This window comes from Eublepharis macularius, chromosome 4 (assembly GCF_028583425.1).
Source record: "Eublepharis macularius isolate TG4126 chromosome 4, MPM_Emac_v1.0, whole genome shotgun sequence".
NCBI classification, from domain to species: domain Eukaryota; kingdom Metazoa; phylum Chordata; class Lepidosauria; order Squamata; family Eublepharidae; genus Eublepharis; species Eublepharis macularius.
The window spans coordinates 174662106-174686187 of NC_072793.1; the positions used below are offsets into that span (position 1 = coordinate 174662106).

A 24082-nucleotide genomic window follows, 5' to 3' on the forward strand; every position below is an offset into this window, starting at 1 on the left:
CGTAACCCATGTCTTCCCTCTACCCTTTCACAGCGTGGCTCTCAGCTTCACTGACACAATCAACCCCCCTCACATTATTAAAGTCCAAGAGAGGGATTCTAAATTATTATTTATTTTATTATTATTTTATTTGTCATTTATAGTTCGCCTTTCTCACAGAGACTCAAAGCGTATTACACAACATGAGATTAGTAAAATCAATATCAAGTACATTTCCATACAGTGTCAAGGACATTTCCATAAACAATGCGATAGGGTAAATATGTACAAGTTTACAAAGACATACCATTAGTGAGGATTCATTACAGAGTAGAAGAAATGCTGAAACAGAATGTAATCAACTAGAAACAAAGCCCGTTGTGGGAAAAAATACAATGGGCTCTAGAAAGGGGAGAGTGGGCAAACAGGCATTCCCTCCTCCTCTGTCACTGATCCTGGCTGGTGAAGGAAGGGGGCTGACATTGCCACCTGCTCCATACCTGATCTCAGCAACTGAAGGGGTGGAGGAATTTGCTACCTTTGCTGCATGCCTGATACAGGTCGGGTAGAAGGGGGCAGGCTTTGCCACCTGCTCTGCTCCTGATCCCAGCCGGGTGAAGGGAAAACGGGCATTGACTCCTGCCCTGTGCCTGATTACAGCTGGGTGAAGGGGGGCAGGCCTTGGTGCCTGCTCCAAGCCTGCTCCAGCTAGGTGAAGGGGAGTGGACATTGCCACCTGTTCCCTGCTGGGTGAAGGGAGGAGCAGGCATTACTTCCTGCTCCTTGCCTGATCCTGAGAGGTGAAGGCAGGCAGTGGGCTTTGCTATGTGCAAGGGGGGCAGGCATTGCTGGCTGCTCCAAACCTGATCCTAGCTGGGTGAAAGGGGTGCAAGCATTGCTACCTTCTCTGCTCCTGATTCCAGAAAGTTGAAGGGGGGGGGCGGAGATTGCTGCCTCCTTGGCGCCTGATTCCGACAGGATGAAGATGGGGTGGGCATTGCTGCCTGCTCAGTACCTTATTCCAGTCGGCTGAAGGGGCACGGCAGTGCCACCTGCTCCACTTCTTATCCCGGCTGGGTGAAGGGAAGAAGGGAATTGCCTCCTGCTCTGTGCCTGATCCCACGCAGGTGAAGGAGCTGGGTGGGCAATGGCACCTGCTCCGCTCTTGATCCCAGCTGGGTGAAGGGGGCGGGCATTGCCATCTGCTCTGCTCCTGATCCCCCCTGGAGGAAGGGCGCTGGGCAGGGCCTCCTGCTCCGAATACCAGCTGCGTTAAGGTGGAGAGTAGGCATAGCCACCTGCTCCGCTCTTGATCCCAGCTGGGTGAAGGGGGGTGGGCATTGGCACCTGTTCCCTGCTGGGTGAAGGGAGGAGCAGGCATTACTTCCTGCTCCTTGCCTGATCCTGAGAGGTGAAGGCAGGCAGTGGGCTTTGCTATGTGCAAGGGGGGCAGGCATTGTTGCCTGCTCCAAGCCTGATCCTAACTGGGTGAAAGGGGTGCAAGCACTGCTACCTTCTCTGCTCCTGATTCCAGAAAGTTGAAGGGGGGCGGAGATTGCTGCCTCCTTGGCGCCTGATTCCGACAGGGTGAAGATGGGGTGGGCATTGCCCCCTCCTCAGTGCCTTATTCCAGTAAGCTGAAGGGGGCGGGCATTGTCACCTGCTCCACTTCTTATCCCGGCTGGGTGAAGGGAAGAAAGGAATTGCCTCCTCCTATGTGCCTGATCCCACCCAGGTGAAGGCGCTGGGTGGGCAATGGCACCTGCTCCACTCTTGATCCCAGCTGGGTGAAGGGGGCGGGCATTGCCATCTGCTCTGCTCCTGATCCCACCTGGAGGAAGGGCGCTGGGCAGGGCCTCCTGCTCCGAATACCAGCTGCGTTAAGGTGGAGAGTAGGCATAGCCACCTGCTCCGCTCTTGATCTCAGATGGGTGAAGGGGGGTGGGTATTGGCACATGCTTTGCCTCTAATACCAGACAAGATTAACAGCAAATGGCCAGTCCAGTAAACAGAGATAAACAAGAAGCGTGAAACGCCCAGGACTGTAAACAGTACAATGAACTTCACTGGTCAAATGACTCCAATACACAATCAACTAGACCTTATGCAACACAGTTTTTCAATCCACAAAGTATAATTAATTGCCGCATAAGCAGTCACAACAAGTCCCACCCTGGGGACCACGGGAGTGCCAAGTGAGAACTAATGAGTCCATTTCAATTCGTATTCTTCATATATATAATAAGTGATCTTGACTTTGTTCAAGCAGGTGAAGAAGGCGTAGTTCCAAAGCGTGCCCGAAGAGCTGGGGTCGACGATATTCTCCACAGCTTTTCGTCTGAGAAGACTTCCTCAGGGGCAACAGCCTAACTCACTACACAATAAAGATTGATTGTGTATTGGAGTCATTTGACCAGTGAAGTTCATTGTACTGTTTACAGTCCTGGACGTTTCACGCTTCTTGTTTATCTTTGCTTCTAATACCAGCTGGGTTAAGGTAGGAGGTGGGCATTGTTACCTGCTGCACACCTAATACCAGCTGGCTGAAGGCATTGCCACCTGCTCTGCTCCTAATATCAACCAGGTTAAGGTGGGGATGGGCATTGCCAAAAGCGCTACACCTAATACCAGCCAGGTTAAGGTGTGGGGAGGGCATAGCCACCTTCCCCGCTCCTGTTCCCGACCTGGGCTTCCCACCACAGCATGTTTTCTGGAGCGATATGGTGATTTGCCTGTGCTTTCCTCTGCAGCAGCGCCCTCTGCCAATCCAAAATGAAAGAAGTTACAGTCCTGGAAGAGGTTCTCATCTGTCTACTGGGGAAGAACTGAGGAGATGTATGAATAATGCTGTTTTTAATGATGGGACTGGATTAAAGCAGATGCGAATCGATGCAAAAGAAACATCCAAAGCTGTGTGACACACATAATAGGAACATGAAACGTGAGAAGTATGAGGCCAGGTGAGCTAGAAGTTGTAAAACAAGGAATGGAACGTTTAAACGTTGCAGACCTGGTTGTGAGTAAACTAATGAGGACTGACTCAGGATGTTTTCAGTCAAAAAAACTCAAAGCCTTTTACTGTGGAATTAACAAACGAAAAAGAACCGCTGTTGCTCTAATAATGAGGGGAGACATAGCACAAACAGTCAAGAGCTACAATGCAAAGTTTGGCTGAGTACTATCAATCAGACTTCATGGAAGACCTGTTGCCATCATTCAAGTTTATACCCCAAGTACAGATGCTAAGGAGGCAGAAATCAAAAACTTTTACGCAAGTGTCCAAGAAGAAACTGATCATACACCTAAACAAGATATGCTGATAATCATAGATGACTGTGACACAAAAATAGGAGACAAAGCAGAATCAAACATTGTTCGAAACTTTGAACTAGGATCACAAAAGGGAGCAGGAGAGCGACTCATAGAATTTTGTGAAGCCCGAAACATGCTTCAGGCAACCCCAAAGACAACTGCATATGAGGAGATCATCTGGTGACCAATACAGGAACCAAATAGATTATATAACAAATGATGAAGATCTATTCTCTTTGTTAAAAAAAAGGAGTTTTTCTGGCTGGTTTCATCCTCCAGACATATTTAAAGATATGTTTAGTGTTCATCGTAGCACTTCTAGAAATCTCAGGTTCTCTTTTGGCATGCTTACTTACTGACTTACACTTCTTATGGCAGACCCTGTGCTCCTCTCATCTCACAACTTGTCCCAACTTCAAAACATAGGAGGGACTCCCTTTCTCAATGTCAGGCCAAGTTAATTCTACTCCTGACTGCAGAGACATCCTCTATGATTTTCTTGGTCAAATCCAGCAACTGCTTCCCTATATTTCTGGCTAGATCTGTTGAAACAGTCTCGGGGGGGGCAGAGAATCAGAGAAGCATCATGCCAGCCCACCTGTCAGCAACACAGGTGGTTCCTGGGATTTTGCCTGCAGAGCTCACAGGTGTGTCTTAGGTTCCCCAGGGAAGGAGAGCAGGCAATTGGCTGCGACTTGGACACTCATCTAGGGTTGCTACCTCAGGCTTGGGAAATGATGGAGTACAGGGAGGGGCCAGAACTCTGAAGGGACAGGAAGCCATAGTGCCTGCCCTGGCATGTTTATCACCGGCATCATCCTAGAGCCACACCAGGGGCAACTTCTTAAGACTCAGTTGATAACTTCTGAAACACTTTAAGTAATTATAAGCAGTTATGCAATATCTTATAACACTGCTTTATGATTCCGTAAGACAATTTCATATAACGTCCAGCGTCTCTAGGGTTCCTCCTCTCTGTGAATTCTTTGGTGGTGGGTAAGGCATCCACTAATTCTGAAGACTTTTCCACACACCAGCCATGTATATGGTTTCTCACCTATGTGAATTCCGTAAGACAATTTCTCACCTGTGTGAATTCTTTGATGGAGTTTAAGGGTGTGTCTCACTGCAGCTTTCTCCACACTCCAGGCATATACATGGTTTCTCCCCTGTGTGTATTCTTTTATGGGAATTAAGGCTTCTACTCCAACTGAAGCTTTTTCCACATTCCTGGCATTTATATAGTTTTCCCATGTGAATTCTTTGATGGAGTTTAAGGCTTCGTCTATCACTGAAGCTTTTTCCACACTCGAGGCATTTATATGGTTTCTCCCCTGTGTGAATTATTTTATGGGAATTAAGGTGTCCACTCTGACTGAAGCTTTTTCCACACTCCAGGCATTTGATGACATGTAAGAAGACATGTAAGACTTTCACTATGACAGAAACTTTTTTCACAATATGAGCATTTATAAGGTTTCTCTCCTTTGTGAATTCTTTCATGGGAGTTAAGGTGTCCACTTCGACTAAAGCTTTTTCCACCCACCAGGCATTCATATGGTTTCTCCCCTGTCTGAATCCTTTGATGGGAATTAAGGCTTGTACTCGAACTGAAGCTTTTTCCACATTCCTGGCATTTATACAGTTTTTCCCATGTGAATTCTTTAATGGAGTTTAAGGCTTCGTCTATCAATGAAGCTTTTTCCACACTCCAGGCATTTATATGGTTTCTCCCCTGTGTGAATTCTTTGATGGCGTTTAAAGCTGCGTCTGTCACTGAGGCTTTTTCCACACTCCAGACATTTATATGGTTTCTCCCCTGTGTGAATTCTTTGATGGCGTTTAAAGCTGCGTCTGTCACTGAAGCTTTTTCCACACTCCAGACATTTATATGGTTTCTCCCCTGTGTGAATTCTTTGATGGTTTTTAAGGCTGCGTTTATGACTGAAGCTTTTTCCACATTCCAGGCATTTATACGGTTTTTCCCCTGTGTGAATTCTTTGATGTAGTTTAAGGCTGTGTCTGTCACTGAAGCTTTTTCCACACTCCAGGCATTTATATGGCTTCTCCCCTGTGTGAATTGTTCGATGACATATAAGACCTCCACTATTACAGAAACTTTTCTCACAATCTGGGCATTTATAAGGTTTCTCCCCTTTGTGAATTCTTTCATGGGAATTACGGTGTCCGCTCTGACTGAAGCTTTTTCCACACTCCAAGCATTTATATGGTTTCTCTCCTGTATGAATTCTATGATGGGAATTAAGGTATGATCCTCGACTGAAGCTTTTTCCACATTCCAAGCATTTATACGGTTTTTCCCCTGTGTGAATTCTTTGATGGAGTTTAAGGCTGCATCTGCCGTGGAAGCTTTTTCCACACTCCAGGCATTTATATGGTTTCTCCCCTATGTGAATTCTTTGATGGCGTTTAAAGCTGCGTCTGTCACTGAGGCTTTTTCCACACACCAGGCATTCATATGGTTTCTCAGCTGTGTGAATTCTTTGATGGGAATTAAGGCTTGTACTCCATCTGAAGCTTTTCCCACATTCCAGGCATTTATATGCTTTTTCCCCTGTGTGAATTCTTTGATGGCGTTTAAGTCTGTGTCTGTCACTGAAGCTTTTTCCACACTCCAGGCATTTATATGGTTTCTCCCCTGTGTGAATTCTTTGATGGCGTTTAAAGCTGCCTCTGTCACTGAAGCTTTTTCCACACTCCAGACATTTATATGGTTTCTCCCCTGTGTGAATTCTTTGATGGTTTTTAAGGCTGCGTTTATGACTGAAGCTTTTTCCACATTCCAGGCATTTATACGGTTTTTCCCCTGTGTGAATTCTTTGATGTAGTTTAAGGCTGTGTCTGTCACTGAAGCTTTTTCCACACTCCAGGCATTTATATGTCTCCTCCCCTGTGTGAATTGTTCGATGACATATAAGACCTCCACTATTACAGAAACTTTTCTCACAATCTGGGCATTTATAAGGTTTTTCCCCTTTGTGAATTCTTTCATGGGAATTAAGGTGTCCGCTCTGACTGAAGCTTTTTCCACACTCCAAGCATTTATATGGTTTCTCTCCTGTATGAATTCTATGATGGGAATTAAGGTGTGATCCTCGACTGAAGCTTTTTCCACATTCCAAGCATTTATACGGTTTTTCCCCTGTGTGAATTCTTTGATGGAATTTAAGGCTGTGTCTGTTACTGAAGCTTTTACCACACTCCAGGCATTTATATGGATTCTCCCCTGTGTGAATTGTTTGATGACGTGTAAGACTTCCACTATGACAGAAACTTTTTTCACAATCTGGGCATTTATAAGGTTTCTCCCCTTTGTGAATTCTTTCATGGGAATTAAGGCGTCCACTCTGACTGAAGCTTTTACCACACTCCAGGCATTTATATGGTTTCTCCCCTGTGTGAATCCTTTGATGGGAATTAAGGCATCCACTCTCACTGAAGCTTTTTCCACACTCCAGACATTTATATTTTTTATTTCTGTTCCAGGTTTTAGAATTCTTGTTTTTTCCTGATTTTTCAGAAAAATCATCTCCACTTATTGCACTTTCATTTTTATTGCTTTCTATGTACATTTTTTCAGGTAGTGGAGTTTCATCAACATTTTCATTTTGTAAGCGACCAGAATTAATCCTTCCTTTAGACGGATATTTTCTCTCCTCTTCACGCAAGCTATCACAATATTCAACTTTCCCTTCTGCATACGAATATGTATCCTGTTTATCCACTACTGGGTGCTCAGAGGTTTCATGCGCTGATTCCCACATGCCCCCTGCAGTGAGAAAGAGAAACCTTCTGTGAGGGTAGGACAGATTTACATCCTATCTCTGTCAGACTTTTCTCCTTTGTGATGATTGTGCTTGCACTCTGAGAATGCTCAGTGATCACTTAAGACCCCACAGTCTGTAGCCCAAGAGAACAAAACCCACAAAATATACAGTGGAGACCCCTTCCCCCCACGATCAGAGCTCAAGATGACCCTGTTGTTTTAAGATATGGTTTAAGACACACAATAAAGTGTTAGAAGAGAGATGGCCAGCCGGATGCAGAAGATAATCTGACATGAAAGCAATTGACATTATTCAGATATGTCTTCTTCTCTTTAGAACAGGAGAGCAATATGTTTTGCATCTAGGGAAAGAAGGATGTGTTTTTATCTTTTTTATTTTCTCTATACTCAGATGTTGTCATCTTATGCTGTTCAGCTGTATGTTCTTTTTTGTGAGGGAATTGCACGGGATATTCTTCAAGAGAAAAATGATGCTCTTGAAATCAGATTCCTCTGACCCCTGTCACCACAGAAAACCTCTTGCTTTGTCCTCGCGATGGAGCAGCTGCTCTGCTCAAAAAGCCTCAATATGGTCTCAGGCTGGCTGGAGCTATTTTGCCCCCCTTGGCTGATTGTGTTCTGAGCCCCCCCCCAAGGTTTTCGGGAGGCAAGACGTGAGTGAAGGCAGAAGGTAAAGAGGGTCTTGCCCCCTGATCCCACCTACCTATGATGGGAGGGAATTATGGATCACGACCCCCCCAGAGTTCCCTGCACTGTCCATGGTGCCATGGGTGGATAGCCAGTTGGGGTAAGTGGTGGTGGCTGGGCTGCTGGATTGGGGACACACAGCTGACTGGTGTCCTTCCACTGGCACCCTGGGTGATAGTCCAGGTCCACCTAGTGGCTGATTAGGGCGGCCTCGTGGCTGACGGCCAGACCTCCCCTGCGTTGGCTGACTCTTCTGCTGAGAGTTTGGCTGTCCTCTGACAGCCTGCAATTCTACCTCTAGCGAGAAGGTGGCAGCAGAGAGCAAATCTCACTTGCATAAAGAGAAGGGAAGGGGGCAGGCAGGAGAGAGATGAACTCCTCTTTGTGATCCAGTAACTTAAAAACACAACCAACAGGGTAAATCTCTCATTGCATGTAGCAAAAGCAAGGGGGGAGCTGACCCCTTCCCGGCTCGAGCAGGGCTGCGGAGGGCTGAGCTGGAAGGATCTCCCACCCCTCCCCATCCCAGGCTCACGTGGGGCTGTGGAGACTGGTGGGCAGCTCCATTCCCACCCCCTCCTGAATCAAGCGGGGCTTGCTCCTTCCTCCCCCCGCCCTCTCCAGCTCAAACAGGGCTTCAGAAAGCAGCAGGCAGCTCACCTTTTCCCTCCCTTCCCCAGCTCAAACCATTGCAACAACAGGTGTGGCATGTTCTCCGGATTCCCAGATTTCCTTTTTTAAAAAAGGAAGTCTCTCTCCCTGTCTCTTGCAGAGATATAAAGGAAAAGGCGTATCTTCAGAAATGAAGTGGCCAGAGAGTTATTTTTTAAAAATGCAAGCTGGGGGTCCAGAGAAGATGCTACAGGGTCTATTACAATGGTGCATCGTTGTAACCATATTCTTGGGGGTCCCTTCCAGCTCTGTGATTCTGGGATTCCATGAAAAGGAGCCGGCCTGGAGCTTTCTAATATGCCTTCAGGACCTCTTTCCTTGAGGCTGCTGCTGTAGGTTTAGGTGAAGGACAGTCTCGGTGAGCCAGGGTATAAATGCCAGCAAGGCTCTCCCACTCCCTGAGATGGTCAATGGAAACCACACCTCCCCAAACAGGTAGAGTCGGAAAGGTCACTCAGGGGTTTCATGTGTTCATAGTCAATCCCTCCCCCAACCCACAAATATCCTTAACATCTCTTGTGTCACAGCGCTGAAGATCTACTGGAGGATAATGGGCCACGGCGTCTGTCCTTGTTTTCTGAAGGCTTCTTCTGAATGCACCTGCTGGGCCATGACAGGCAAGGGCTGTCTGAACTATGCAGCTTAGCTGGATCCGCTCTGCATGTGGGAACGGAGCGCTCTGACCTGGCTGCAGACACTTCCCCAATGAGAAGGCTGGAGTTGGGTTCTTAGAGACGGAGGGGAACTTTTTACTTCCCTGTGTCCCTCGTCCATTCATCCTCAGATTAAGAATGTCAAACCCTATCGAGGTCTAGCAACTTGAGACCAATGCCTGCAGTACAAGTGCTCATTCCCAGAGCCAAACAAGGATCCTATCCCCCCCCCCAGCTCCCCTCTGCCAGAAGGCAAATGGTCTTTCTTCCTACCCCCTGCACTTGGGAGAGGAGCCAGAATGCCTTCCTAGGAGACCTGTCTGGGGTTGCTTTCAGTCCTGTCTCTGAGGAAAAGAAGATGCTTTGCCTTGCAGGCCCAACGTCCCAGGATCAAGGCCTGCCCCCTCCCGTGAAAGGGGTTGCCGAGGGCAGTTGCCTGTTTTCATATGTTCAGCGTTCACAACGACCCACCCAAGCTCTTTGGAGAAGAGGCTCAAACTGTGAGGAGAAACAAGGCCCAAAGGCCACCAGGTCTGTGAAGGAAGCATCAAAAAAATCCCACAACAGATTGAAGCAGCTACCTGCCAATCCTTCTTCTTCATCAGCAATCAGGACAAACAGCTCTTCTTCTCCTTCCAGCCTGGAAATGAGGCCAGGTTTGGCAATCGGAGGTCCTTTGGTGAGAAAAAAGACACACAACATTTTTCTGTGTGCCCATAAATCCAGCAATTCCAACCCAAGGTGACTACTCCACCAGAAATACACAACCGACAAGCAATAAGGGCTGTGTGGGATGGGGTCTCATCTGGCCCTGCCAGTTCTGTGCCACCTCCCTGCCAAGACGAGACGGAAAGGCCAGCTGAGAACTAAATCAGTGGCGGAGAAGCCAGCCTGGATCCATCCACAGCCGTATCTCAGCCCAGGTAAGACAAGACCCAGACTGGAGCGAAGCCCCTCCCACCTTCTCCACATGAAGGCTCACAGCACCTCTTCTGACGCCCTCTTACGTGGTCCAGATACAGGGCTGTCAGGTGGGGGCTCCCTCTCCACCGGGGAAGTCCACAACCCTTCCCACATTAGAGGAAGGAGGGGCAGAGATCAGGCACTGGGCCCAGGGCAGACAGCCTGGCCACGTCTTCCCTCATGAAAGAGTTCCTTACAGGCATTCCTCACAGCCAGAAAGGGATAGCCCAGGAGAAAGGGATTTCCTCACCCAGAGAGGCCACGTTCCCAAAATTCTCCAGCATGACTTCCTTGTACAGGGCTCTCTGGGCTGGGCGCAGTAGCGTCCACTCCCCCCGGGTGAAATGCACAGCCACCTCTTCAAAGGACACCAAACACTGGAAGAAGAGAAAAAAGAATAAGAAGAGAGTTTCTTTACATTGCAAGAAAGGTGGTCTGGGAGTAAGAAAACCCCAAAGGCCGGTGTCCTGTAGTGGTTAGAGTGAAGGCCCTGGGAGGACTGAGTTCGAATCCCCCTTTCTCATGGATGCTTCCCTGGGGACCTTGGGCCTTGCACAGCCTAACCTGCCTCACAAGACTGCTGTTGGGAGGGTTAATTGGAGAAGAACAGAAAGATGAGAAAAGCTACTTTGGGTCCTCCATTAGTGAAAAAAACCTAGGATATAATTTCAAAATAAGAAAGTATAAATAATCTTATAACACAATTGTGTTAATGGTTTTCTGATGACTCACACTGATTCCACTGAGCAGGTGCAGAAGTGTGCCCTTAGTGGGGATATGGAGGGGAGTCGCAGCCGGATCGGGGAGGCTGCCAACCCCCCTCCATGCACGTCCTGCCCATAGTGCCCTGATCTGGATGGCTGCCTGGCAAAGGAGCCTGGAGCACCGCCCCCCCCTTGCGCTTCCCGCCCACAGCGCCCCGAGTGGGGTGGCTGCCAGGTGGAGGAGCCTGGAGCCATCCCCCTCATGCTCCCTGCCAGCAGCACCCCATTCGCTGGCCTCCTCTCCCCACCAAAGCCAAGATCATGAATGAGGGGGGGCACGCTTGCCTGCCCGCCCCCCCCCCAAGCCTAGAACTACCCGTCTCCAGGTGGTGGTTGGAGATCTCCCAGAATTAGCACTCATCTCTATGTGACAGAACTCAGTTCCCTTGGAGAAAATGGCTGCCTTGGAAGGTAGGCTCAACGGGTATTATTTCCACCTGAGGTCCCTCCCCACTCCAAAGCCAACCCACCCACCCAAGGCTCCACTCCCCCCCCCATCTCCAGGAATGCCCCAATCTGAAGTTGGCAACCCTACAAGTCCCAATGGGGAGGTGAGGGGGCCACACAGGGGCAAAGGGGGGCACAGCTGTGGGCATACCTCACTCACCTCCCCCCAAGCTACAATGGAAGCGAGAGCAGGGGGACCGAAGGTGGGCATGCCACCCTGCCCTCCTACCTCTGCCCCACATCAGGGTGCTGGGGAGGGGGCAGTGACCAGCCAGATCCTCCAGTGCCCTTTCTAGAGCCCGTTGTATTTTTTTGCTACAACGGGCTTTGTTTCCAGTAAGAAATATCAGGAACGAAAAAACCAAGGCGGAAGAAAACCCGGTAGGAACATTTGTGTCTCAACCCCCCACCAGACTTCCGTAGGGGCATCCCAGGGCCAGGGGGGCTAACCTTATTTGCTGGGGGCTATCAGTCAAATCTGGAAGAGGCCAGAGATGTCCCTGAAGAGGAGCAAATCCTTTTCCACGGGACAAATTTTACCACAGTCTTGTTTTCTTCTCTGAACATGGAATTCTACACAAGGGGTGACCATTTCCCACCTTCTAAGTGGGCAGCCTCAACATCTTGTGGCACCAGAACTGAGGGGAAGGGACCTGACCCACTCAGCCTTGCAACAGAGAAGGAACCCTTCCTCACAGCTGATCTGCACCCCCTCCTTACCTGCGCTGGCTGCATGGCTGGTCGTTTCACTTCGCCACACGCAGAGGACAGTGGAGAAACAGCCCAGCGTGTCTTTATGCTGCGATCTGGGAGGGGGAGAAAGGAAGATGGAGGGAAACGCTTATTGCTGCACACAGATTTCTATGCCAGTCCCTTCAGGGAAGCTCTCTCTGGATTTGCTTTGGGGAGGAATTCAAGATCAATCAGGATTGAACAAGGAAAGCTCCAGAACCTGTGGCTCAGTATCTCTCCCCCCGCCCAGCCATTCTCTACAGGGGAAGGTCCCGCCTTCCTGATCAATCTGCCCCGCTCTCCTTCTGGCTGTGTTTCCTTCCAACCTCCCCAAATCCCTTCCTGGGCGCTGAGCCCCTGACGCTGCCGGAAGCCACACTGCGCCCTCCTCCCCTCTGAGGGAGGACAAGACCCTCCGCCCTGCCCCACACAACTAGGAGGAGGAGCTGGGAATGAGGTGCCCTGAGGGGATCGGATGGACTGTCTGACTTGTGGAGGCACGTAGGAGATGCCAGCTAGGAAGTGAGACTAGCCCTGCAGGAGTTGCTGTGCCCCCGGCAAGAAATGAGAGCTAGAGATTGCAAAACAGCAGACCGAGAACCCCTCCCTCACACCAAACGGTCTACAAGAGAAATCAGAAGGCCAGGGGGGAGCAGGCGACCCATAGACAGAAGCAACCCTGTATAGTCCTGCTGGGAAGGCGGAGGAGTGGGGTGCAGCGAGGGAGGCCAGCTCGTGTCTCCAAGGCCCCCGTGCCTCGCAGGGGCAGCTAGAGGGGGGGGCAGGTCTTTCACCAGCCTCCAGCCCTGAACACCCCCCCCCCGGGACTGTGCTGCAGGGGCCTCCCGGCTTTCCAGGAATCTCCCAGATTTGGGGTGGGGGGGCGTTAGAGGAGCCCCAAAGGATCTGCTCTCCACCGCGCCTCCTCTTCGGTTGAACAGGGGGCGTCTCCACTTCCCGTTTGATTTGTGCCCCCCCCCCCCGCATTAGCCTCATCCGCGCAAACACGCTTTGAACTCACCAAACGCTGATGCAGCAGACGCGACCGCGGGGAAGACCGAGGCCACATGGCGACGGAGGGAGGGGACCCGGCAGGAAGTGACCTCACCAGGCCCCCTACCCGGCGCACGTCTAGGAGTTGCGACTCTCTCCCTTTCCCCGAGGGGTTGGCGCGTATCCTGGGAGAGGGGAACGGGGTCTGCGAGGGGGCGGCCCGGCTGCGGCGCGCTCCTCCGGCGTCTCCCGTGGCAACAGCGGCGCGGGAGTCACGTGCCTGGTTGCAAGGAGAGGGGGAGGGGGGCTCCACTCTGCCCTAGGAGGGACTGAGGCTGACAGTAATGGGGGAGGCCCCGGATGCTCCGCGCAGAAGAAGAGAAGGGGGCAGCTCGGCGCTCGCCTTCTCGCCCCACCGACCCCGCCTCAAAGCAAAGTGGCCCCTGTCCCAGGCATAACCGAAGCAGCCGCTCCCCCAGCGCCCGGGTGACTTGGCTTTGCATTTGGGGGTTACAGGCAGTGTGTTGTGTGTGTGTGAGAGAGAAGGGGGTGGGGTGAGGAGTGCAGCAAAGGAAAATAGCCAGGGCAAGCCTGTTGGCTCCTCGTTGGTTTGTCAGTCACCAGGCTACAGGCATCATTGCCCCGGGAGGAAAGGGCAGCTTGGGAGACCGGGCTGTGGCTCAGAGGGAGAGCCTCTGCCTGGCCTGGGGAAGGTCCCTGGCTCAATCCCCGGTGGCATCTCCAGTTAAAAGGATCAGGAAGGAGGGGATGTGAAGGGCCCCTGCCTGAGACACCCGAGGGCCGCCGTGACCTGGACGGGCCAACAGTGTCCTCAGGCCGTTTCATGGGTCATGTGCGACTCTTTGGGATCACAGCCCTGCTGAGCCTCCCTCCACTCTCCAAACTCCTCCTGTTCCAGACCCCACCCCCACGTCTCCCAGAATTTCCCAAGCCAGAGTTGGCAACCCTCCCTGCAGGATGCGGCAGAGGCTGCAATGGTTGCCCTTTAGCGGTCCCTCCAGGACTTCCGGAGGCTGCTTCTACGGGGCCTGCCCCTTTGGGCTTTCTTACCTCCCAGAGGAATCGACAGTTCTGGACTTGTGAGGCCTTGTACAACATCTTTAAAAGGGAAGCAGAGGTGGGTAAATGGAACCTCCATGTCCTGAAGCAGTATACCCCTGAAGGCCCATTTCTGTACAGTAGCGCAAGCGGAGGAATCTTCTGAACTCGGCTGCTGGGCTGGACTGACCTTTGCTCTGATCTGAACAAGCTCTGCTGATGTCCCTTCCCTGGTGACAGTCAACCCAAAGAAGGCTTTGGTCTGTGGGCCTCAGTTGAAGCAAGTCTCTATTTCATTTATTTATTTGGAAATGTTCTGAGTCTCAGAATTTGCCTGAGGTGGCTCCCAAAATGAAATGTCAGAATAGTTATTAAAACCCACCTGACTGTGTGCACCTGCAGAGGGAGAGAGGAGGTGCCCCCTGGTTTTCTACAGGACTGCTGGGGCAACCAGCACTCCCAAGCAGCAAACCTGACATTTCAAGGGGATCGTATCCCCATCGAAGACAAGAAGGATCTTCCACCACTGGTCAACCTTTCGACTAACCCAGAGAGCCTCTTTCTCGTCAGGATTGAGCTCCAGCTTGTTCTCCCTCAACCAGCACACTGCTGATGATTGCAACCATTGATTTTGAACATCAACAGATCTCTCGGAATGAGCTGGAAAAGGAAGGAAGAACCGGGTACCGTCTGCATATTGGTGACACTGCCGCCCACACCTCCCAAAGACCCTTCCCAGTGGCTTCATGTAAATATGAAGCAGCACGAGGGATAATATTAAGCCCTGTGACTCCATGGGTCAGTGGAAATGGGGTAGAGGAGGACTCCCCCAGAACCACCTTCTGAGACCGGGCACCCAGATAGGACTTAAACCACCATAACATGGTGGCCCTGAATCCCTTGGCTGAGAGGCGACTCAGTAAGGTACGAAGGGAGATGGACATGAGCAATGCAGAGAGATCCAGGACTGGGAGGGCACCCGCTCTCCGTCTAGTTCTCAGTTGTCACTGACCACAGATACCAGACTGGGTGGACAGGGGGTTCCCCCTGCAGGAGTCTCCATCAATGGAATCTTTACCCCCAAGAGCTCAGCATCAGGCCTGTATTATACCTGAGGCTGACTAGGCTGAAGCCTAGGGGGCCCCTGCAGGGATGGGGGGGCCGTCAAGTTTTATTTGCTGAGGCACAACCCCACATAAATTACAATTAATTGATTTCTTATATATCCTCTATTAAAAAGAGACTTAATTGCTTCCTTATTGAAGTGAAGAAAACTCTCTTATAATAAATAATGATCCATAAATAATATATTTTAATAAATAATAAAAAAATTATTTACTTCAAAATATTACAGTATTCATCAATTATACTCCCAAAATGTACTTTCCTGAAGAGTTCTAACTCAAGCAAAATATCTATTTTTTAAATGTGTGAATAGAATTCTTCAGGAGACTCACAGAATGAATATGTCCTTTCCCCTCAAAACATTTCTATGATTCTTCCTTGCATGAATTCTTTGATGGTGAGTAAGGTTTCCACTCTGAGTAAAACTTTTTCCACACTCCAGGCATTTATATGGTTTCTCCCCTGTGTGAATTCTTCGATGGGTATCAAGGTTTCCACTCTGATTGAAGCTTTTTCCACAGTCAAGGCAGGTATCAGGCTTCTCTTCTGTGTGAATTTTTTGATGGGAATTAAGGTTCCCAGTACAGCTGAACCTTTTCCCACAGTGCAGGCATTTATATGGTTTCTTACCTGTGTGAATTCTTCTATGGGGATTAAGATGTCCACTCTGAATGAAGCTTTTTCTGCAGTCCAGGCAGCTGTATGGCTTCTTACCTGTGTGAATTCTTTGGTGAGAATAAAGAGATGCACAGTGACTGAAGCTTTTTCCACACTTCAGGCTTGTATATGGTTTCTCTGCTGTGTGAATTCTGCGATGGCGAGTAAGGTGTCGCATCTGACGAAATCTTTTCTGACACTCCAGGCATTTATGTGGCTTCTTCCCTATGTGGATTCTTTGATGGGAAGTAAAGCTTCCCCTACAAGTGAAGCTCTTTTTGCTCTTCAGGGATTTATATATTTTCTTTCCTTCATAGGTTTTTAAATGCATTTTAGTGTCTTTTTTTAGGGATTCCCTCCCCCACAGAGTTTCAAGTCAAGGGTAGGACGTCCAACATCCGGCTCTCCCATTTTTCTACATGCCAAACTAGTGCGGTTGTTTACCTCATCAATTGCAACTGTAACAAACTATATATTGGGAGCACAATAAGAACTGTGTGTACACGGATGTTGGAACATTTGTCCAGGATTAAGAATAGAGTTATGGAGGCACCATTGGTGGAACATTTTTGTCAGTTCCACGCTAGGGAGACTGAATTTAAATTCACAACCCTATACGTGTCCCCGGGTGGCTCACAGCATTCGGTACAGAGGGACCTCCTGAAACGGGAGGCAGAGTGGATACACAACTTACAAACTCTACAACCAAGGGGTTTGAATTCAGAATTGAATTTATCGTGTTTTCTATAAGACTCCTTAGAGTGTTTGGATATAGCCTTTGAACAATGTGTGATAAGTAAGGAGTGCAGGATGATGCATACTCTGTTTGGAGAACTGTAACTTTAAATTGACAATGCCGTTCATGTATTTAACAACTGTGTGTGTGGCAGTGGTTCCTAATCATTCAGACCGCGTTTGAGTGTGCAGACTAAAGCACCTGAAATTCTTTGAATTGTTGTCATTTTTCAATGTATAGTCTCGTTTATAGAAACTGAAGGTTTATCAAGTGGAGGATTACATAATTGCCCCTGAAGAAACGGGCATCTGTGAAACAAGCTGAGTAATCATTGCTGGCTGCTTGTAGGGTGGACAGGAGAGGGACCCTTGTGGGTCCTGCTTCACATGTTTCTCTGCACTTGAAAGATATTAAATTCATGTGAGAATAATACACTGGTCTGCAGGGCTGCATTACCTGTTCCTTTTTAAGCCAGCATTGGAACGGTGTCTCCCGACAGAGCTCTTTCACGTGGGCGGTCCTCAGCTATGTGGATTGGAGTGCACCGCGAAGCAACTTGGAAGGAAGACCAACCATGTGTTCAAGTTTAAATGACTTTATGTAGATGCACTGCATCACTGGAGTGCTATACTGTGTGTTAAGAAAGACAATACGCAGTCTGTTATCTGTATATAGCAATCGAGAATTCATGAATGAAATGTGATGAGCAGTACTTTATGTATTTCGAATGAACAATTTTGGAGTAACATTAGTTTGGTGAGCATCTTATTAATTGTTTTTGGATATGGTCAAGAGCGTAGTAGAGTTTGTTCCTGCTCCTGATTCTGGGAGGTTGAGGGGGGGGGGGGCGCAGGCATTGCTGCATGCTTGGCTCCTGTCACCGGCAGGGTGAAGACAGGGTGGGCATTGTCACCTGCTCAGTGGCTTATTAGGGAGGTTGAAGAGGGTGGGCATTGGCACCTGCTGAGCTCCTTATCCCAGCTGGGTGAACGGAAGAAGGGCATTGCCTCCAGCTCTGCACCTGATCCCAGCCAGGAGAAAGCTCGAGTTGGGCATTGCCAACTGCTCCACTCCTGATCCCAAATGAGTGATGGAGGGGGGGGGGCATTACCACTTGCTCCGTTGCTAATACCAGCTGGGTTAAGGCAGGGGAGGGCAGTGACACCTACCTCACTCCTAATACCAGCTAGGTTAAGGCGGGGGTGTATATTGCCCCCTCCTCCGCTCCTAATAGCAGCTGGGTTAAGGAGCGGGGCAGGCATTGCCAACTGCTCCACTCCTGATCCCAACTGGTTCAGAGGGGGTGGGCATTGCCACCTGCTCCACTCCTAATACCAGCTGGGTTAAGGCAGGGAGAGGACATTGCCACCTGCTCTGCTGCTAATACCAGCTGGGTTAAGGTGAGGAGCATTGCCACCTGTTCTGCTCCTAATACCAACTGAGTTAAGGCAGGGGATGGGCATTGCCACATGCTCCACTCCTAATATCAGCTGGGTGTAGGCGGGAGGTGGGCATCGTCACCTGCTCCCATTGTGCTCCCGGCTCGGGCTTCTCACCATGGCACATTTTCTGGAGGGACATGGTGCTTTGCCTGGGCTTCCCTCCATGGCAGCGTCCTCTTGTGGTGCACCAGGATATAAAGTGAGTTGTCTGAAATAGGCTTACTCAATTATATAGTAAGATACCCGTTCTTTGAATGCCCAGATTTCGCTCTTTTAACAAGTGAATCTTGTTAAACCAAGAAAGGCATATTTCTGCAATTAAAGGAGCTAGAGATCTGCTTTTTTAAAAAAATGCAAACTGGAAATTCTGAGAACCTGAGAGACACATTGTCATAACAACATTTAATTGCCAATTAAAAATGATCCTCCCTGGCTTTTGCAGGAGCAGAAATGGGTGCAATATGGGTGGGAGGGAGGAAAACCAAACTTCCCCATCCCCAGATGTAGAAATCCAGTTTTGCAAGGTGGGGTCTTTCATCAGCCATGGCCTGTGCCCCCCACCTCGCCCGCATTCTGCTGCAGCGGCTTTGTAGAGAGGAGGCAACTTCAAGGTGTGTGCGTGTGTCGAATTTGGTCTCTAAGGTGCTCCTGGACCCACATTTTGCCCTTGGACAGCAGACAAGGCGGCTATGCACCTGGGTCCAACTTCAGGGAACTCCTAAGGATCCTCAGTCCAGCCCGCCACCTGTGGGGGTGACATGGGGGGGCATCTCCCCTTCTCGTCTCATTTCCCACCCCCCAGCATCTGCTTTTCCTCTCCCTTGCAAACACGATTGTAACCCACCAAGCATCTGGGACGCAGCAGATGCTTCCCCGGGAAAGACGAAGGCCACATTTCTAAGAGGGTCAGGAAATGACCTCACCACCACCCTCCCTGCGCATCTAGGAGCTGGGACTCTCACTTTCACCAAGTGGTTGATTGGCACCCCATCCCCGCCCCTGCATTGTCAGGCTTTGCGCACCTTGGAGACAGAGGACAGGATCTCCAAGGAGGCAGCCTGGCTGCTGCGCCCCCCTCTGGCTTGTCCTCTGGCAAAGGCGGCGCAGGAGCCACATGCATTGTTGCAAGGGGAGAGGGAAGGGGGGCTCTACTCTGCCCTGGGAGGGATTTGGTGTGAGAGTTATAGGAGAGAATCCGCGCCCCGCCCCCCCACTGGGCGAATGGGGGCCCTCGATGCCCTCCCCCCGGTCATTTCCCAGATTTGATGAGCTGGAATTGCGCCTGGAGCGAAGAGGCGCCCTGGACTGCAGGGCAGTGGCTCTGAAGGGGAAAGGCAGGCAGGCTGGGAAGGGGGAGAAAGGCAAATATCCCCCCCCAACACACCCCTGCTGCTCTCCCCTCCTTTCCCTCTTCCCTACTGCAAAAGGGACAGAACTCAAACCCTTTGCTTGGAATTGGAGTGGGGTGGTGGTGGTGGGGAGGCTTCAGTTGTTGGAATAGAGTGCAATGAAAACATCACCTGGCTGCGGAGGGCAAACAGGATTATTTCGAGTGTAACCCTTTTCAGCCTAAAAAGGGACAGGGTACAGGTCACAGGCATGTGGATGCCTGATTGGACCCTCAACAAATTAAAAAACGTTATTTAAAGGGCGGGGCGGGGGAATAACAGGACAATGGCTGCAACATCCAAATCTGAATAGCTGTTTATAATTTTTTTTTAAAAAACTTGGTTTAATGGTGTGTGGGGGTGGGGTGGGGAATAAAGTTAAGTTTTGAACAATTGTGAATTAAAAAAAATATGTCCCAAATCCACCATTAGGGAGCCCTTGCTTTAGTCTCTGAGCTCCCAATGTTAGGGTTGCCAGCCTCCAGGAGGTAGCAGGAGATCTCCCGGAATTATAATTGACCTCCAGGCCATAGAGCTCAATTGCCTGGGCTATCCAGGTCAGGGCATTAATGGGTAAAGGACAAGAGTAAATACTATTATAGAACCTCTGCTTCCATTACAAACCTTAATACTGAGAGGGAAATTGTTTCAAAGTACTCTGCTTGCTAATTTCATTTCCCTTTCGGCCAGTACCAACAATCAGTTAAGAACTAAACAGTGATCTATAAGGAAATGTGTGTTTTTAAATTTTCAAATAAAGCTCAGATGCATTCCATCTCTCTTGTTTATAAGCATAAAGAACATTCAAATCAGAGAATCTTGGATACCTGAGCACTAATTGGGTACAAAAGAAAAGATCAAGACGGTTAATACAAACATCTTTTCAGGATTACATTTCCCAGAATACATGGCACCATATAAGCTTGAGTGACAGGTCAGTCGTGTCTCACTTATAATATAAAGACTTCAAATGCTGGATCCTTACTTCTGTTAGGAGTTTGAAATACTTCTGGGAAGTAACACTTCCAAGGCTAAAATCTTAGTTATGGAATGAAAACAAAAGCATGTTTACAGTTGCTGGAAACTCACTTGTGAGTTTTCGCTGACTTGCAGCTAAATCTCAACAATGAAGGGAAAAAGTTGCCACTGAGGCATGTTTGCCTTATGTGGGGATGTCTTGCTTGAATGAATGCTCACACACGAATTTTAGCAGAGGTCCCCCCACCAAAATCCCTTAGCATATTAAAATACCAGTATTCAACATTCTCAAAATTAGGTAAATGAACAGAAAATCATACCACCCACCCTTGCTACACTGATTATTTAAAAAGGAGCATTTATATGGATCCATAGAAGTTTCTTACCCCAAAAGATAAGCAGATCACAACCAAGGAGCCCCAAATAGAAACCAGCCCCGATCAATTCCGCCGCCCACATTTATAGGATTTGAGAATCATTTCTCAAGAACATTAACTGTCCCTCTTGCTAAGGGTGTGCATTCTTGGCTAACTCATCATTTTAACTTCAATCATACGAGGTTATTTATGCATAAAATGAGTTCTTAAAGCATACAAAAGTTGTATTGTCGAAGGCTTTCACGGCCGGAGAACAATGATTGTTGTGGATTTTCCAGGCTGTATAGCCGTGGTCTTGGCATCGTAGTGCCTGATGTTTCGCCAGCAGCTGTGACAGCTGCTGGCGAAACATCAGGCACTACGATGCCAAGACCACGGCTATACAGCCCGGAAAATCCACAACAACCATCATACAAAAGTTGTTCGTTCATTCTTGCTACTTTTTATCTTAACAAAGTCTATCTAAAAATAGTGATTACAAGTTTCTCATGCATGTGAATATCTTTTAAGCCCACAACCAATACACCCATCCTTAAAGCACCTTAAGAGAATATTCAGAGGGTAAGCTTTTGAGAGTCAGGGCTCCCTTCTTCAAACATGAGTAGGAATGGAGATCCCCGAGTTTTTATATCTCAGCCAAAGGTGATTGGTGTGTTACAAGGGAGGGTAACAGGATGTAAAGGTACGATGCAGCTTGATTAGAACAGAAATTAGCATCTGTAGTTAGAAAAGAGTCCTAAGTCCCATGGGTGTGTGTGTGTGTGTGGGGGGGGTCCTATTGTTCTGAATTTGTGAATGAACTCCTTTCCTGCAATCTCATCCTGCAATCTCCCCTTGAAGTTTCTCTGCTGAAGGACAGCCCCTTTTAGATCAGCAATAGAATGTCCTGGAAGAGTAAAATGTTCTCCCCCTGGTTTTGATTTATGTCCATTTGTTCTTTTGCATAGGGACTGACGTGTTTGTCCAGGGTAGAGAGTAGAAAGGCACTGCTGACACACGATAGCATATATCCCATTGAAAGATGAAAAGTGAATGAACAAATGTTGTTACGTCCAGTGATCATGATTGGAGTGAGATCGCTCTTCTGATGTACAAATCACCATACAATTGCGTTTCTCGCATCACTCCAAGGTTGTTCGACTCTGAGCCCTTAAACTCCCTTTCTCAACACGAGGCCAAGTTAATTCTATTCCTGCCTGCACAAACATCCTCTATGATTTTCTTGGTCAAATCCAGCAACTGCTTCCCTATATTTCTGGCTATACTTGTTAGAACATTCTTTTTTTTTAATATAATTTTTTATTGATATTTAATAATGTTTACAATACAAAATAGTTACAAAGCTTTTAAATGTTCTTAGTGAAACTTCTGTGATTTACAGTTTAAGGTAACTTTCTAATAAATAGTCTGAAATTGTTTCACAAAAGGTAAACTTTAGTCTTAAACTTGGGCTTGAAAGTAGTTAGAAAAAAGGCAATAATATGTAACTATCATTGAATCATTTCAACATTACCAGACCAAATCCTTCTTCCCTCCCCCTCCCCCCTCTTTTCCCCCTAAAGATAGTTATCAACCATAAATTCTCCTGGCTTTCTCTTCCCTCCCTCACCCCCCCCCCTTTCTACCCTTCCCCTAACCCCACATATAGACAATCCTGACACAGTGACCTGTAGGTAGTACCTAACAGGTTATTGGTATAAAATACCAATTCCAAGTGCAGGAAAAGACAATGAGGGCTAAGTGCAATTACCCCCTATCCCCCCTACCACCCCAATCCCCTATGGTATCTTAATTAAATGCTTTTTTTCCCATTAACTTCACAACTTGAAAAATTATGTCCTGCTTATTGAGAACAATCCTCTAATTCAAACGAACTGGTATTTTGCTATTCTTAATGGGAGATAAGGCAGATAACATTCTTCTTTTCTGATTGTTCCTCTCCATTTCTATTGCGGGGTCAATTCCAATGGCTCTAAGAAGTGCTTTTCCAGACTCTTGATCAATAGCTTTGTAAATTTGTTCTTGATGTGATGAACAAGATTAGTCCATTTATAGTTTATTTGAGCTTTCTTTAGAGCCTCAGATGTTCTTTTCAGTTCTCTTCTTTTGCTCAGTACTTCTGGTGGTAGATCAGTGAAGGCTAATATTGGGGTTCCGTTGTAGTCAAGTGCTCCCCTCGCTCTAGCAGTTGCAAGATTTTTTTTCTTAATGTTCCCATCTTGAAAAGTAGCAATGATGTCTCTGGGATACTTGTTCTTTCTCTTGTTTCTTGACTCCACTCTATAAGCATTTTCTATTTTTATAGTCTCATCTTCGTCTTCATTCCACTGCAGTTGCTTAATTAGCCATGACACCAAAAAGTTAGGTAGCTCTTCATTTGTATTAATATTTTCTTTAAATCCTCTAAATTTAACGTTCCTCTGTCTTATGGCCATTTCCAACCTTAAAAATCTTTCCTGTTGATAAGCATTTTTACGCTGAAGCTCTTTGACTTCTGAGTTGTGGTGTTTATTTCTACCGCTTTATTAGCACTGCGGGTCACTTTATTTATTTCGATTTTCATTTCAGCAAATTGTGCTGTAAATTGCTGTGACATTTTTATGTTGTCAAGCAGATTTTGTTCCATTTGTTTTATCAATTGGGAAAAGCTGTCCTGTTGGGAGGGTGAGCTTATTTCAGCAGTTTTAGTTACGCCCGCCATTTTGTCTTCCTCTCCCTGCTGTTTCTCTGGCTCTAGTGCTGTTTCCTGGCTCCAAAAAAATTCTGTAAGTTTTTTATTGCCTCTACCTGATGCCTCTTTTTCTTGGACATCTGCTTTCCCATAATTAGTGCGTTTCTTTTCGTTGTGATGATTTTAAAAGGGGAATTGGAGGGGGGGACGGAGCTCTTGCACTAAGCATCCTTCCTCCTCTCCGTTGATGCCACACCCCTTGTTAGAACATTCTTGAGGGTTGGGGACAAAAAGACCAAGGAGTCAGAGAAGCATCATGCCAGCACACCTGTCAGCAACACAAGTAGTTCCTGGGATTTTGCCTGCAGAGCCCACAGGTGTGTCATATGTTCCCGGGGAAGGAGAGCAGGCAATGGGCTGTGACTTAGACATGCATCTAGGGTTGCTACCTCAGGCTTGGGAAATGGTGGAGTATGAGGAGGGAACAGCTCAGAAGGGATGGGAAGCTACAGCTTCTGCCCTCTGAAACTGGACTCCATGGGAACTGCTCACTATGATTTGCAGATCAGTTGTAATTCTGGGACAACTCCAGGCACCATCTGGAGGTTGGTAACCATAACTGACATTTGTGGCTCCACT

The 24082-nt window shown here is 48.2% G+C and overlaps 1 protein-coding gene across 1 annotated transcript in view; it reads right to left on the reverse strand.

Annotated features, from left to right (window-relative positions):
- The window catches only part of LOC129327880 (uncharacterized), a gene marked incomplete at its 5' end in the record, with an annotated part of 52288 nt that overhangs the window by 23447 nt on the left and 4759 nt on the right, over window positions 1–24082 (reverse strand). The window contains 8 exon segments of the mRNA XM_054976631.1: window positions 4419–4683; window positions 4838–4934; window positions 5017–6728; window positions 12006–12091; window positions 12630–12639; window positions 13126–13290; window positions 14542–14729; window positions 15714–16160. Of these exon segments, the coding sequence (XP_054832606.1) occupies window positions 4419–4683; window positions 4838–4934; window positions 5017–6728; window positions 12006–12091; window positions 12630–12639; window positions 13126–13290; window positions 14542–14729; window positions 15714–16160 (2970 nt within the window).